The sequence below is a fragment of the Rhododendron vialii genome, chromosome 13a (assembly GCF_030253575.1).
Source record: "Rhododendron vialii isolate Sample 1 chromosome 13a, ASM3025357v1".
Classification (NCBI taxonomy): domain Eukaryota; kingdom Viridiplantae; phylum Streptophyta; class Magnoliopsida; order Ericales; family Ericaceae; genus Rhododendron; species Rhododendron vialii.
In genome coordinates this window covers 7,548,044-7,563,716 of record NC_080569.1, presented here as the reverse complement: position 1 = coordinate 7,563,716, position 15,673 = coordinate 7,548,044, and the positions used below count along the sequence as shown (strand labels likewise).

General features: G+C 38.3%; 2 protein-coding genes across 2 annotated transcripts; both read right to left on the bottom strand.

Annotated features, from left to right (window-relative positions):
- Window positions 1-983: 983 nt before the first annotated feature.
- Window positions 984-2,442, bottom strand: LOC131314315 ((S)-8-oxocitronellyl enol synthase CYC2). The gene has a single exon (XM_058342862.1). The coding sequence runs from the start codon at window positions 2,414-2,416 to the stop codon at window positions 1,289-1,291; it is 1,128 nt and encodes a 375-aa protein (XP_058198845.1). The 5' UTR covers window positions 2,417-2,442; the 3' UTR covers window positions 984-1,288.
- Window positions 2,443-5,917: 3,475 nt separating this feature from the next.
- Window positions 5,918-10,812, bottom strand: LOC131314314 (vacuolar cation/proton exchanger 3-like). Its single transcript, XM_058342861.1, has 11 exons — window positions 10,467-10,812; window positions 9,331-9,398; window positions 8,859-8,887; window positions 8,517-8,713; window positions 7,929-8,141; window positions 7,379-7,513; window positions 7,053-7,169; window positions 6,888-6,941; window positions 6,678-6,794; window positions 6,413-6,503; window positions 5,918-6,285 (listed from the first exon to the last, which is right to left on the bottom strand). The coding sequence occupies exons 1-11, from the start codon at window positions 10,734-10,736 to the stop codon at window positions 6,251-6,253; spliced, it is 1,326 nt and encodes a 441-aa protein (XP_058198844.1). The 5' UTR covers window positions 10,737-10,812; the 3' UTR covers window positions 5,918-6,250.
- Window positions 10,813-15,673: the final 4,861 nt, after the last annotated feature.

Here is a 15,673-nt window from a genome sequence, read left to right as displayed (position 1 = left end):
ATAAGGGGCGAATCAAGCCACAAGGGAGAGGCCAGCAAGAAAGTACCCCACTCCCACACACAAATCTTCTGGGCACAACATTCACCGAGGAAAAAACGCACATTCAAACCAAAGGAAACCCCCGAAGGGGAGGAAACAGCACCATCAGGGATAGGAAACCCAAAAAACAAATGCAAGAAAACACAAACCAAAACCTACAGAAACAGATCTACACTCCTAAATCTGGTCAATGGGATCGCAGATCACCGCAGCAACCACACCCCACCATCCAGCAACACCAACAGCTATCTCCGTCCCACAACAACAATCTTGTCAAGGTTCGAACAAGAGACACCCAAACGACAAGGTTGGGTCGGCCTGATAACGCCGACAAAACTCGCATGGTGAGGAAGATTGGAAAAGAGAGCACATAGGTGGACTGCACGCGAACGATTGGTGCCATCGACGCGGAGCACCAAACTCAGGGAGGGACAGATCTGGAGAGAGAGAGAGAGAAGGAAGAAACACAACCACAGCCGTATCATGTCACCGGACAAACCGCTGCTCCGGTTCCAGGGGCTTATTTGCCGGAGGATCTCAACAAGCGGCACAACAACCCATCATAGCAGGGAGTGGACGGCCAGTGATGGAGGGGTGGGGTGGGGTGGGGTGAGGCGGCAGCCCCTCTTTGTATCTTCAATATTACTACAGCAATAAAAGGTGACTAATTGGCAATTTGAGATGGCACATCTTTGTTAGTACTATTTTTGGGATTATAGCCACAGCATGCTGATATTTTCCCTCAATAAGAGCAAAAAAGAAGACAAGTGTGTATCTATGTATAGATAGTTGAGATGTCAGTAGATGTGGTTAGCCTGATGTAGTCTCAACTGCTATATCAACATCATCATTTATATAAGTCAATTGTAATTGTTTTGGAGGCAGGATCTGTAGAATTGCTGGCACAAAGGGAAAAGGAGTTCAAGGTACCCAGAAATTATCCGGAATTTGAAAATCGATAGTCCAGATTACCTATTCAAATACTTGAAAAGTTACAGGACAAAGAGTAACATAAGGCTAAAGATAAAGTCAAAATAAACTCCCCTACTTCAGCATAAAAAAAGGCAGGATTTGGGAAAAGGAGGACAGAACACAACTTAGTCTTTCTGCTACTTGAATACAAGATGAGTAAAATAAGGGGACAACAATGTAGGGAACAAGGCCTCAACATTCCTTAAAACTAAAACATCGCAGTCAAAACGGATCTTCTTCCCTCTCTTCTCCCTAGCTCCCAAGTCAAACTTCAGTTTCACGGAATCAGCTTCTCTTCTCTCATGTTATCAATCCAATGCATCACGGAATTCAACGTATCGCATCTCAATGCGCACCCCATCCGGTCGGCTTTCTCTCGACTCCCCAGCATTTTCACCGGGCACCGGAACAGCATGTCCAGGAATCCCCAGTTCGCCAAATCCTCCATCGCGGTCTGGACCAGCCCCTCCCTCTCCACAATCTCCTCCCAGACGCCCGCCTTGTCAGACAACTCCGCCGAGAAGACAAAATCTGGGGAAAACATGTCTGTTGGCGTTTCCAACCCGAATTTCAAGCCAATGGCTGGCCATATGTCCTTCCACATCAAACTCGGCCCGTTGATCGCATTGAAGGCCTGACCATCGGTTGAATATGTCTCCTCATTAGTAGCAGCCCAAATGTGCTGTTCTGCCACTAACCCAGCATCCGATCCGTCAATATACGTCTCTTCCCAGCACTCCCTTGTCCCTCCAAACACGAAAGGAAGATTCAAGTACTTGCAAATAGTACCGTATATGCACAAACTGCCCATAAAATTGAACACAGTCCTAGTTGAATTCCCCATTATCACACCAGGCCTGTGGACCGACCACGCCACTTTTCCCCCTAACCTCTCCTTCGCCAAGTCCTCCAAGGCGTAGTAGAAGTTGAAATCTCCACTCGCTCTGGGACTGTCTTCATGGTAGAAACGAACTTCTTTTCCGCTGGAAGGGCCTTGCAACGACACATAATGATGAGCCCCCGTCTGGAGGGACAAATGCTTCAGCGAATTGGTTCTTGGGAGGATGGCATTCAAGGCATTGGACAGCATGGCCTTGTTCTGCTCATAGCATTCTTGGCTGTCCAAGGGGAATTGGCTTGCCCATGTGACCCAGAAAAGGTGAGTTACTTCTTGGAGAGAAGACAGCCTTTGCTGGGTTTCTAAAGGGTTGAGGAGGTCACATGAGATTAAATGGTAATTGGGATTTTGGGTGGGCTTGATTTCAGGTTTTCTGGCTATGCCATAAACCTTCCACCTAGATTTTGAGAGCAGCTTCTTGACAAGTTCCTTGCCTACTAGCCCAGTTGCTCCAAAGATAACTGCAACATTTGGAGCTTCTGCTCCATTGCTTATTTCCACTCCCATTGGGACAGACTTAATTGGATTCTCTGGCCCAGGTCTGTCTCTCAATTCATCCCTGGTGACCAGCTATATATATATTGTGTCTGTTGCCACATTTTTATTGGTCGAACTAATTATAAGTGAATATATAATGTCGTAAAAGATGCAATCCATCACATTAGAGGTGGGGCGACTACGAAAGGTGTCATGTGACCCAATTATCATATTCAAACTCCGAAAGTGTTGTCCCCTGCAAAAGTGAATATATAATGTCGTAGAAGGTGTAATCCATCACATTAGAGATGAGATGACCACAAAAGGTATTATTTGACCGGTGTTTTGGAAGATTAGTTGTCCAATGGGCATGTATTCCGAAAGCGCGGTCCCGTGTGAAAATGATAGTGTGTTCACATTTCTAAAAAGAGGACTAAAAGCAACCTAACAACATTCTAACACCAATTTCATACCACATGGTAATGCCCCTTAGTTCAAGGGAGGAATTCAATTTCGTCCTTCATGATTTAAAAAATACTGATAGTTAATATAAGTAGTTTTTTTGGTTTTTTAGTAGATTTGATTTTATTAATTAACCAAAAGCCAAAGCTACAACATCAACCAACCGCTAGCCATTTGGACTAGCTAGGGACAAACCTACGAGGAATCAAATACCACCATATCAAACACCCTGGCCATCAAAATTATGCCACCATATATTTTCTTTTCGATGATATGGTTATGAGTGCACCCACTTGGCAAGTGGAAATTCATTGAAATTGAGATCATCTGTGTTACGAACCGAAAGTCTCACATCGCCTAAGCATGGGCTTGGCCTAGTGTATATAAGCTTTCGGACACCCTTCTCTCGTAAACCAATTTTTAAGGGTGAATTCTACCCACGAGTTTGTATCAATCTGCCCCTCTTAAATCTTCTCTTCTTTGTTTGCTTGAATTTTGTTGCGTTCACAGAGTCATCTATGTCAGCATAAAAAATATGCGAACCAATAGGATTGGACAGAACACGGAAGAGAACACCAACGGGAGGCAGGTGATCGGGCCTGCATGTTGTGATCACTGGTGACATTTGGGTTAGAATTAGAAGGAATAATAAAAGATGAACCTAATACGAAAAAAAATTAGTAAAATAAAAGACGAACAAGTGCCCCTAAAATACGATTTCTAGCTACGTTTCAAAGCTAGATGCAGGCATACTGATAGGGACAGACTGAATTAATTAAACCCTAATTCTTTTTATCATTCAACTTTCAACACTTGTTTTGCACTACAAAACAATTAAATGAATGGGGGGAAGTAAACGTGCGTTGCAAGCAAGCCACACGTCGTTGTTCCATTCCTACGAGACAACTTTACCATTTTCCTTTAAATAGTAGCATATGTTATGGGTAAATTACATTAGGGATGAGCTCCTCTTGACCATCTAATTTGTCTGTTTGTGAGCCTTTTCTGGGTTCACTTTGAGAATCCAAACCATTTACATTTTAGAGCTCACCTAAAATATTAACCACGCAAAAATTAGGTTGATTGGATATCGTTTAATAAGATTTCGGAACATATTTGTCTAAGAACATAAAAAGATTACAACAGCAAATCAGAACTCATTTAACCCATTTATCTCAACACAAATGCATTATGAAATTTTATCAAGCGGTGTCTGATGAAACTGTTGTTTGGTGGGACAAATGTTTTCGACGATCTCTAAAATGTGAACTGCTTGGATCATCAAAGTGGACCTAAGGGAAAGGCCCACAAAAGGGCAAACCGGACCGTCCTCTTCCATTACAAGAAAGGGAGTTAAGTGTTGAGTTTTAAGCATTATGGTGGTAAAGTGAAAATGGGTCATAGTTGAGAGGGTTTAATGTAATTTACCCTATACTATCTACGTTATCACCGTACTTTGAACTTGCGCTGCAAGAGTTGGCCTTTTTTCCCTTGATCTCAAGCACTCTAGAATCCTTCTTTATCAAATTATGTTGGAAACTAATGTGTACATGGGGATCAGATTTCGACCTAGTTTGTGGGTATGATTCCGGTTAACATATAATCATGGAACTCCATTGTTAGATTTCTTAGAGGGTTCTATATAACCTAAAATCAATTAACAATAGGTGGAGTAACATCTAGATTTTATTAATCAAGTTTGGATGAACGATGTGGGATTAAGTCTAACACTCTCCTTCACGTGCAACCGGATGCACGTGGAGGTACGAATTAAGGAAATCAGGAGATTTTGACTCGTGTAACCCAAATACACATGGAGGTATGAATTGATGAGATGAGGCAATTGACTCGGACGACAAAGACTTTCCAACGAGAGGTGAGGCCACCCAAGACCTAGTTCTTATACCATGTTAGATTTCTTGAAGAGTTCCAACTTAAAACCAATAGGCGATAGATTTCTTTGAGAAGGATGTTAGAATATCAAAACATATAACATCGTAATCATATCATGCAGATATGATATGAATACGATTATGATTTTATATAATTCTTTTGATCTCTTATTATTGTAATTGATTATGATTTGATTGTAATTGGGTTGATTTTCTTTTCATAGTTAGGCTTCTCACCTTATATAAATAGAAACCTCATTGTACAGTTTATTATTGAACTCAATACAATATTTCTTCTCTCTTGTTTCACACCCTTATTGTCCTATACCCGTTGACCACGTTAGAATCACAGAGAGGCGAGATCACCTCCTTATTCCTCTCGAGAATGTTTACATTATGCAAATTGAGGCAATTGGGTAGTTACTAGTTTGGAAAACACTCTAGTCAGCTCAGTGCTGGCATTTCCACTTTAAAACTGGCAATTTGAGAAATTAATCACCACTCTGGAATGAATAAATCCAAGTATTTATACAACAACTTGAATCATATTATTCATGAGCTGTGTTGACATTTTGCAACTGAAGCATTATATAATTTCGTACTATATATATGACCACTTGAATATCCAAATTGAAGTATATATTTTTCAATGTGAAGATAAGAATGTCAATGGTCCATGCATATGGGATCGATCAACTGTCCGACACCTTGTTTCAGTTTGTCTTTGCAGCTGTGACATCTAACGAAACATTCTCCATATGCTTGAAAACCTAGTTAGTTATATATCTGTCACATTAAGCAACATGAAAAATAATTTCTCAACCAAAGGTATTATTAGTGTAATGAGCAATGCTAGACCAGAGTCGTTGGATGCACATGGCCACCACACCTACGGTACCACACCTACGGTATATTGAACGGCTCCGGATACATGCAGTTGTGTCCCGAGTTGTATGGGGATTCTTTCTTTTCATAATGCTACCAGCCAGCTAGCCAACTCGTGAGGTTACAGAAGTACTAGAAGCACCTATACATACTTTTGGAATGCAGATTCTCTTACCTTCTTCATAATATTTCTTTCACATCTACCACTTGTCCAACTCTCACCAGACAAAAAAAGATAATTTTCCAAAAATAAAGATGTTTGAGAATAGCCGAGCTAGCGGGAAAAAAAAAATTCAAATCCAAAATGATCAGCTTTGTTTATTTCTGATCAAATTATTACAAACAGATGAAGTAATGGCATGTACCTCAACACAGGCTATGAGTACATATCTCCAATGCCATTACATTTTATTGCCAATACCACCAACCAAAACCCAAGTACAAATCAAGGGGAGTTCATCTCCTTATCCGCTGCTTTTGAATTCCATGCACCACAAGTCCTCAACATACAAATCAACAATTCCTTGTGTTAGTCTCCGGAATCGAGACGCCTAATTGAATGAACGAATGACCATACCGCACTGGATAATATTTAACCGGGAATCAATAAGGAAGAAGTAGCCGATTAAGCGGCAAAAGCTCCAGAGGCAACATTTTGATCTGCCATGAAAAGACAGAGAACACAAATAAGTTATTAACAGCTTGGAAATCTTCAAGTAATGCCGTCTTCTGTTAAAAAAGCTTTTGGACTATGCTGTTTCGAAATTTGCTATATGCATGCACTTACCAAGTACAATTTGGTGGACAAAAAAGCACGCGCCAATAACTGCATAACAAAGACACAGAACAATCCCTTTCATGTAATGTGAGGTTCCATCCTGCAAAAATCAGAAAATCTTGATTTTAGTTTTCAGTTATATGTAGAGATACATTTCAATTGCGTTCGGTATAGAGTATGGTTTTCCTAGCGTGTGTTGCGTTATTAGGCAACGACTAGCAATCTAGCGTAATCTCGTTAATACAATTCAACCTGGAGAAGAGTAAATAAAAACCTGGAGAGTGAAGGCTGTGAGGATAATTGAAAAACCCAGGGAACCAGTCTCTAGGAGGCTGAAGTCAAGATCCATATGGACACCCAGTATCCATGCAACAATCACACACAAGGGAACCTGAAATTAAATGATTAAGACCACTTAAAATTTGTGGGTGGAACTAAATGATCAATTTCTCTTGGGGTTTTGTTTATTAATTTGAAATCTCACCACAAACATTGAAATCTGAGCTGCAGAGCCCAGAGCAACACCCAATGTTATATCCTGCGTGAAATACAAAATTAATTACCAAAAATTCAAAGGGATAATTAAATCTTCTAATTAAGATTAACAATAATAATAGGTCAATGAGTACATATATATGTTGTGTCATACCAACTTGTTCTTGAAAGCAAATATGATTGATCCAGCATGTTCTGCGGCATTCCCCACTATTGGTAGCAATATTACACTTATAAAGCTAACTGAAATTCCCCATGAATCTGAAGTAGCCTATTTCAGAAGACAATAATTTCCATTAAGAATGAATGCTTTATGGCCAGTTTTACGACTAACTAATGAATCGGGGTGATGCTGTGCACCCTCTGAGCCGTCCGTTCAGCAATCTAATGGTCCAGATTTACGAGGAATATTTTAAGAATATGCCTGTTTATGAGGAAGATTTAAGAAGATTATGAATGCTTTTATAAAAAGATAGATACCTCAATAGTATCCACAATGTACTCAGATAACAAAGCAATGACAACAGTCATGCCAGCCAACCAAACAAATGCACTCCAAAATCCAATCACAGCCTTCTCTTCAGAAATCAGCCCATCATCACTGTCATCCGCCTCCTGCCCATTCCCCACCAGAAATCATTCAGTTTTAGCACTTAGGTGACCTTGTTTTCATCAAGGGAAAATGCATATGCGGTACTAATATGTTTTTTCAAATCAAGATTCATCTTTTTGATTTTTGGTTTGAAAATGAATGACCACATTTAACAGAAATTTTGTTTAGCTTTTATATTTGCATGACATTTTACTAACCCAAAATCTATTCAAAAGAAGTGCCCGGAAAGCTACGCTGACAGTATTGTTTTTGTTAGTGATCAAGCTAACAGTCACAGTACTCCACCAGATTGAATATAGTGATGTCGCACTGCAATATGAAGATTCTGAAAAACATATTTTCTAAATTTCCAAATTCTGAACATATTTTTCAATTTTCCGATTCTGAGCATATTTTCCAAGTGGATTGGACCATTACCTCATTGGTTTCAAACAATTGCCTGTGGGTTTTCAGTTGGAAGAAGAGATAGGCAAAGTATGCAAGAAGCATCATTATGCTGCTTGCTCTGGACAAGTGAAGAATTGAACCGGCCGCTAGCGAGCCCGGTTCAACAGCATATCTGAACATCAATGGCAGCAGCAGGCAAAGCAACCCAAGCAATAGAAGGAGCATGTTCACATCACTCTGCTTCTGTTAAAATTAAAAAACAAAAAACAAAAGAATACCCATCAAATTATTATAAAAGGGAAACCCTAGTTTGAAAAAAAAAAGGAGGGGGGGTTGGAAATCCGTTTTCACACTCCTTTTCTTACCATTTGTACTTAATTTTTGGGTTCTTATTCATATGATATGAATTGACCACATTATCTTTTGAGGCGTAAAATGATATGAATTGACCACATTATCTTTTGAGGCGTAAAAAGTAAACATTATCTTTTGAGGCGTAAAAAGTAAACCGATGAAAGGGTAATTTTGTACGTTCGCATAACAAACAAAGAAAAAAACGAGTGTGAAAATCGCTACCGTGAAATTATAAGTAGTAATTTTAGAGACGGGTTATCTTACTTTGTCAAATCTTTGTTCCTTTTTGAGGTTTGCCAATCCTCCACAGAAGAGAGAGGAGCCAAGAACAAGGAGGAGGTTTGAGAGGATAGAGCCAAAAAGAGAGTATTTCACCACATGGATTTTCCCTTGGTAAAGAGCAAATAATGCAATTATCAGCTCTGTGGCATTCCCACATGTTGCATTAAGTAGCCCTCCAACTGCAAATTCCACACTTCAAAAATCAATTGTCGAAAATGTGATTGAAAGTAAATTAATCTACATATGCTTATTTGGCCGATAGAAAAAAAAATTTGTTAATCCAATTATAGTTTTCCAAGAATGAGAAAGTGAGAGAAAAAGTACCTGTTGGACCAGTGTAGTATGCAATTTGTCTTCAGTTTTTGTCAATGGGAACAATATAAAAGAGAGAAAAACAAATACTTGTTAGAAAGTCTGTGGAACTAACACTAATGTTATTTGAAAAGACCTTGAGTTCTAGAATTAATAGAAAATAAGAGGATCGTAAAAACACATAATTTCTTTCATATATGACTCTTCGGTCTTCATAAAAAAACAGCGATATGACTCTTCAATCTTCATAAGAAAACAGCGATGCACGTCCACAACTCAATTTTACCGCTCAACAAATAGACTATCAATGGTTCAAAAAACTCTTCCAGGGAAGGTAAGGTAAGTGGTGGGCGTATGATAAGGAAATTAGCTATTTGATTCTATTTTTTTTTTATCCTCTTTCCCTTTTCTGTTTTGTTCCGGCCATTATAAATCCAAATAGACTTGACGTATCTCCAATAAATAGACAAAATGACATTCTTACTCTGTTAAAAAGCTGACCCTTTCAGCAAGCGGAGTGAGCCCCATTAAACTCAGAGCAAAAACCCAAGGCTGCTTGATTAACATTAAACAAGAAAGAAATGAGAAAATCATTAATTAGCAGAAAACAACATTGTTGGATATCTTCTTTAAACTGACATGAACATTAGTATAAGTGGAAGTATTTTAATTTTGTATTTCAAAAGACTTTTCACAATGGACTATTATTGTTACAAACTTGTCTCATCTCTGAAGTCTACATGGATGATGGATGATTTTGAGCATATAAGAAACCTTGTGAGCTACTACTAGTAGCTTGGGCTTAAACTTTTAGGTAATATGGTGTGGCTTGTAGATCAAAATCTAGGTTAGGCCAGTGATTTATATGAGCGTTACAAATGGTATCAGAGCAACCCGTGTACACGACCGTGTGTTGTGTGGGCTTAGGCCAGAGAAAAAACCCGGATAATGCTGTGGTGACTTTTGGTTCTTGGGGAAAAAACTTGGGTGAAGTTGTGGTGACTCTAGTGCTCAACCTAAATAAAATTGGAAAGATTGTAATAACCCGTACCATATCGAAAATCTACATGAATGATCTTGGCATATAACAAATCTTGTGGGCTTTACTAGTATCTTAGGCTTAAGTTTTTGGGTCATGCAATATGACTTTGTGGGCTATTACTAGTATCTTAGGCTTAAGTTTTTGAGTTATACGATATGGCTTGTGAATCAAAATCAAACCATTAGGCCAGTGGTTGCTTGGAGCGTTACAATCATTATGAAATTGCGGGAGTAATTATTATTTCGAAAACCCTTTTCGGAAAACGAAATCCATCGGACATGTAGCTCTGTTCCGTTAAGGTTCTTATTTTTTAAGTAATTATTTTTTGATTTAGAAACAGGTCATTCTCTCATAATACATTACTTTTAATTTAAAAAATAAGTACTTATTTTTCTTAGTGAAACGGGAACTAATTTTGAAACTCAATTCGGATTCTTTATTTTTCGAGAAATACCCAATTTTTTTATAAAAAAAATTTCCAAACCATTTCCTTCAAATTTTCCAAAACTAGTTTCTATTTCGAAGAACAGAATTTTAAAATATTTATTTTCGGAAAACAAAAATGGCAAACCACTCACTCTTCCAAACTCATAGCACTCAGCAAGGATTGCCAAAGGAATGGCAGGGAAGAGCAAACAAAGCTTGGTCCCAAGTATCACTTCTTGAATATTAGCCAGAAAAACCCGAACCATCTGGAACCGGACCTTGGACACCAGCATCGGATCCGACTTCTTCCGGACCAGCGAGGCCGAAATGTTCTGGGCCGTCCGGCCCACCGCCAAGTTCTCCTCCTTACCCTTTTTCAGCAATTCCCCGTTTTCCAAATCCAAGTGTTCCAGTGAGCCCATTGTAAACAAAAAGAGATAGAGATACAAAATTCTCTCTCTGTCTCTCTATTCCTTTGGTTTCTCTCTCTAGATCTCTGTGGGCATGGAGGGTGTTGAGAGTTTATATAGGACAATGGGGTGGGTTTTTGGATGATGTTTGAAATTTCGTGGAATTTTCCTTGAGAGTTTTTGCGTGTTTCCTTTTTTTGCATGGACTACACGTACGTGACAACCGCAAGTACAGGTGCTTCAACATATAGAGAGAGAGAGAGAGAGAGAGAGAGAGAGAGAGAATGGCAATTAACTTAATAAGCGCGTTTATACATATTTATGTAAGTATTCATGATTACTAGAGCCAGATCAGAATCAGATGTAGACAGTCGACTTAATTGAATGTTTACCAGTGCTTCTAAATCTTTGACTGTATCCATGAATGGAGAAGTTTTTGGGTACTGCTGGGTGGGTACCACACACGTGATACCCGTTGGTAATTTCAGACATCTAAATGTGTTTTTGATGGTCCGGAGTTTAGAGAAAGAAAAAAGAGGGGAGAGTGGTGGTGTGAGGAGAGAGAAAGAGAATAAATCTGAACCATCCAAACGTTTGAACAGTTGGGATTGCCAATGGATACCCAAAAATGTCTCGCATAAATGGGTTGTTTGAGTTGGTAGTTAAAGCTCTCTAGTCACAATTTGAATCTCTGGGAGAGAGAGATATACCAGTGGTTAAATTTGAATGACAAATGCTACAAGGTGCCTTTGAGGCATAAGTTTAGGGCACAAGTTTAGAATTCTTTAAATGCTTTAATTATATTTCCTCCGTCCCATAATGTTTGGCACTTTCATTATTCCAGCCTTATGAAAAAATTAACAATATTTTTTAATTTATAATATTTTTTTATAAGCAATATGGATCTTGTTTGATAGAGTTTAATTTGTTCTATTATACAAAGTTCAAAAAATTGCCTAAAACATTATAGATTGAAAAATATATGCAATTTAAAAATGACACGCATTCTTGAAAATGCCAAACATTATGGGACGGAGGGAGTATTTTCTTATACTCATTCCAACATCTACTAATAATTACATTGAGAATATAAAGCACCCCATTAAAAGAAGTCAAACAATATTTTGAATGATTACCATATGACTCTTCTTATTCTTCCCTGTTTAAGTTGAGAAAAATAATTACTGTTCTGGGGGAAATCTAATCAATTGACCACGTGACTCTTCCTATGGAAACTTGGCGCCAGTTTCTTGTTCCATAAGAAACAATTCTCAAAAGAGCAGGTTTAGGTGGAGCATTATACGTACCTCTTTTAGTTTCCCTGACCACCTATTTCAAACGGAAAAAAAAAATACATACATACCTAGTGTTCGCTCGTTAATTCTCTTTCCTGAGGACAAATTATAAAGGTATGAACTTTTTCTTATTTTCATTTTCATATCTTTGTTTTGAGTTATTTGGAAAGAATCCGGTGAAAGTGTCGAAGAGATGAACAATTTAGTGAAAAATACAGAATTCGGACAATGTTTTCTCAGTGAAAAGGAGGCTTTCATGTTTTACAAAACCACTTCGAGTAACATAGGATTGAATCCTATATTTTGTGTGGAGTATTAGAAATTGGAGTTTTGGTCCTTTTTTTTTTTTTTTTTGGTTATCTCACCTGAGTTTTGTACGGTTACTATGCAACTTTAATTTTTATTTTTGTTGTACGGTTGAATCCCGCGGCATTTGCCATCAAGCGTTGATCGGACGGATTCTTGTGTGGTTATTTGCATTTGCCATTCCGGTGCCATTTGTACGCAGTCCATTTATTTGCATTTGCCATTTTTAAAAAGAAATTAAATGAGGATAGCACTGTCATTAAAAAAAGGTATTGCAAACATTTATAGGTAGTTTAGAAAATAGTGGCCATAAATAATGATTTGTGAGTATTACCTATGAACACAACTCATGAGTTTAGGTATATTTATTGTACCTAAAGTATTGCCCGGAGCACCTATTAGCGGGACCGAATTTCAATACAGTCCTGTTACAGTTCAACAAAGTTAAGTTTCCCCCCGAAACTTCCCGAAAATTGGAAGTGAATGAGGGTAGTCTGTTAGGCGACAAACAAAAATGCTGAACAACCTGGACCTTTGTGATATTTAGAAAGGAAAAGAAAAGAAATTTAAGAAGCTAAATGAAGGTATCATTATAACCATCGATCATCAGTATGTATGCTATCCCACTAGAGATTGCCAGTTTGCCACATAATATAGTAATCATCATATTGGTTAAATATGTTGACTGTCCACATCCATATTAAAAAAAAAAAAATGTGCGCATAAATGGTTCGGACACTTGTAATTATTTTTAAAAAAAAATACTTTTGCACTAGCATGATATGTGCACATGCACCATGCTGATTTATATCTGACTAATGAAACATGTCAAAAAAAAAAGGGACTGAATGATGTTAATTTCGTCTCGGGAAAGTCTCTAATACATACTCTTATTTGGGTGTACCATATGCACCAATTTTATGATTTATTCATAACATTTTAGTGTGTTTCGTAACTTTTATTCTATAATTCAGAACCTTTCAGCAATACAATTCGTAACATTTTCATTATGATTCATAACATTTTGGTGTATCTCGTAACATCTATACGATTCACATCTTTTTAGCAATACGATTCGCAACATTTTCTCTATAATTCAAAACATTTTGGAGGTGCATATGATACACACCCAAATAAATGATGTGTATTGTAATCTTACCCTTTCATCTTTCTCGTCAAGCAAATTAAATAACTTAATTAAACTGTAACTGGTCTTAGTGATCCAAGTGTACCATGCCAACAACGAGAAAACCCTAAAGGTTGGCAAAGTGATAGTCACTTGATGATCAACGCTTCAGGAAGCCGTACGCTTGGAGTTCGACATCTACCTGCGTCCTATTAACTCCTTCATTAGGTCAATCTATAGTGAATTTTACCCGATTTTAATTGGGCCTCTGCATATATGTGAATGACGGATTGACCCCCAAAGAGTCGAGTTATCGAAAGAATCCTCACGTAGAAATAATATTATCTTTGCGTGGGGATTCACTACAAATTTGCAGTGTACGTTTGGTGACATGCTTCACACATAAGATTCTAATAAGAAGAAGCTTCCTTGGAGTAAGCTAGGTTCATTACCTCATCGTGGAGAGAAGTTGCCTTTCTGTTTTTCCCAATCAATCATCAGTTTAAGAAAAAGGACAACAAAGATAGGCACAAAATTTGCGGTAGTTCCATACGCTTGATGTTTGTTGCGCAAAGCCCGAAGCTTAGTCGGGTTGGTTGGTGGATTTTCTCTTCACACAATTGATTAGGGTTCGATTTTTGGGGTCAGATCGCGGGAAAATAATTCCTTATAAATTCTCTAGTTTCGGCGTAAATGGCCTATCTTTGACCTGATCAGAAAAGAGATTAGTTAAAGTGCGCGTAAACTGATCCGAACACCTTAACCGTGGAAAAAAATATAAAATAGGGCAGCAAGTCTTGGACGAAGTTTCCTATCTTATATGTTATCAGAGCTTCCAAAAAATAGGCAACTCCCCCGATGCAGCATATGCAGAGTGCACAACCATTTTATTAATCTTTGACGAGGAAACAAAGATTAAACGGATCTCGGGTATATCGGTGAAAAAATGCCATTCGAGAATCAACACCAAAAGAAGACAGAAGATCAATCAAAACAACACACTTGAAAAAGAAAAAAAGAAAGAAAAGAAAACATCAAAATTCCAAAGAGAGGGAGGCATCTTTCTCGAAGTCGACATCATCCTCCAACTCAATCTCATTCTCCAAATCATCAAGAACATCAATTCTTTCTGCTAATTCAGCTTTCTGCATTTCTATAGGAGTCTTAAGCATAAAGTTCCTCCCCTCTTTATATTGAATTCCCAATCTGGCACTAATATCCATCATCCCTCGAGCTTCCTTAAAAAGGAGGGAATTTCGGTTCTTGATGTCACCAGAAGATAATGAGGAAGAAGGGATCATCTTTTTTCTATGAATAGCTTTGTCAGTCTTGACCCCAAGCTCAACAAGAAGTTTCTTCTTCTTAATCTTCCTCTTTTGATCTTCTCAACCTCCTTTCCATCTTATTAATAGCCTGGAAAGTTGATCTCTCCCCAAAAGAGCTACATCCACACATGTTCTACTTCATTGGACCGGGGAGGAGTTAGCTAGTGGGGGAGGTGGCACCATATAACTAGATTTTTCCACATAATATGTAACTAGATTTTTATTGAATGGTGCCGCCTTTGCATCCGAATCCTGGCTCCACCACTGTCATTAGATGCTCTGTTATATATGCAGTTGATCGATGGATGCATGTTCCTGTGAAGCCTCATTTATACTGTTCTTGCTCATCGACTTATCTCTTTATCTATCTACTCTTAAATTTTTTTTCTTCGTGGCTTCACAAATTTTTTTCCCATGAATTCAAGATTCAAATACACTTGTGGAGTTCCTCAGCGAGTTCAAGATTCAGACTCAGTTTAAACCAACAATAGTAGGAGACAGGAGTTTCTTAATTGATACCAATTAGTTCAAGGTTGGGCAATCTCACGCTGCGCTACAGCCTTGTAGAGGGCGGCCAAAACGATTGTAGTTTCGGTACCAAATAGGATAAAATTTGAAGCTCCAAAACTACGATGTTTTTGAGAAGATTGAAAAAAACCCCTAGTATACGTAGTGCAAAATACTTACTACAACTAACCCTAGGAGGGTTGTGCATTGATTAATCGACTTGTCTCGCAGGGCTTACCACCCCAAGGTCACAGGGTCAATTCTCCTCGACAACGATTAGTCTTTGAGGCCGCCTCACCTCACGCAAATGCGTGTAGAGAGATTTGTTCGGTTCATGAGGACACTCTTTATTATTACAATAAATAAATAATAACAACACTTAACCGCAGC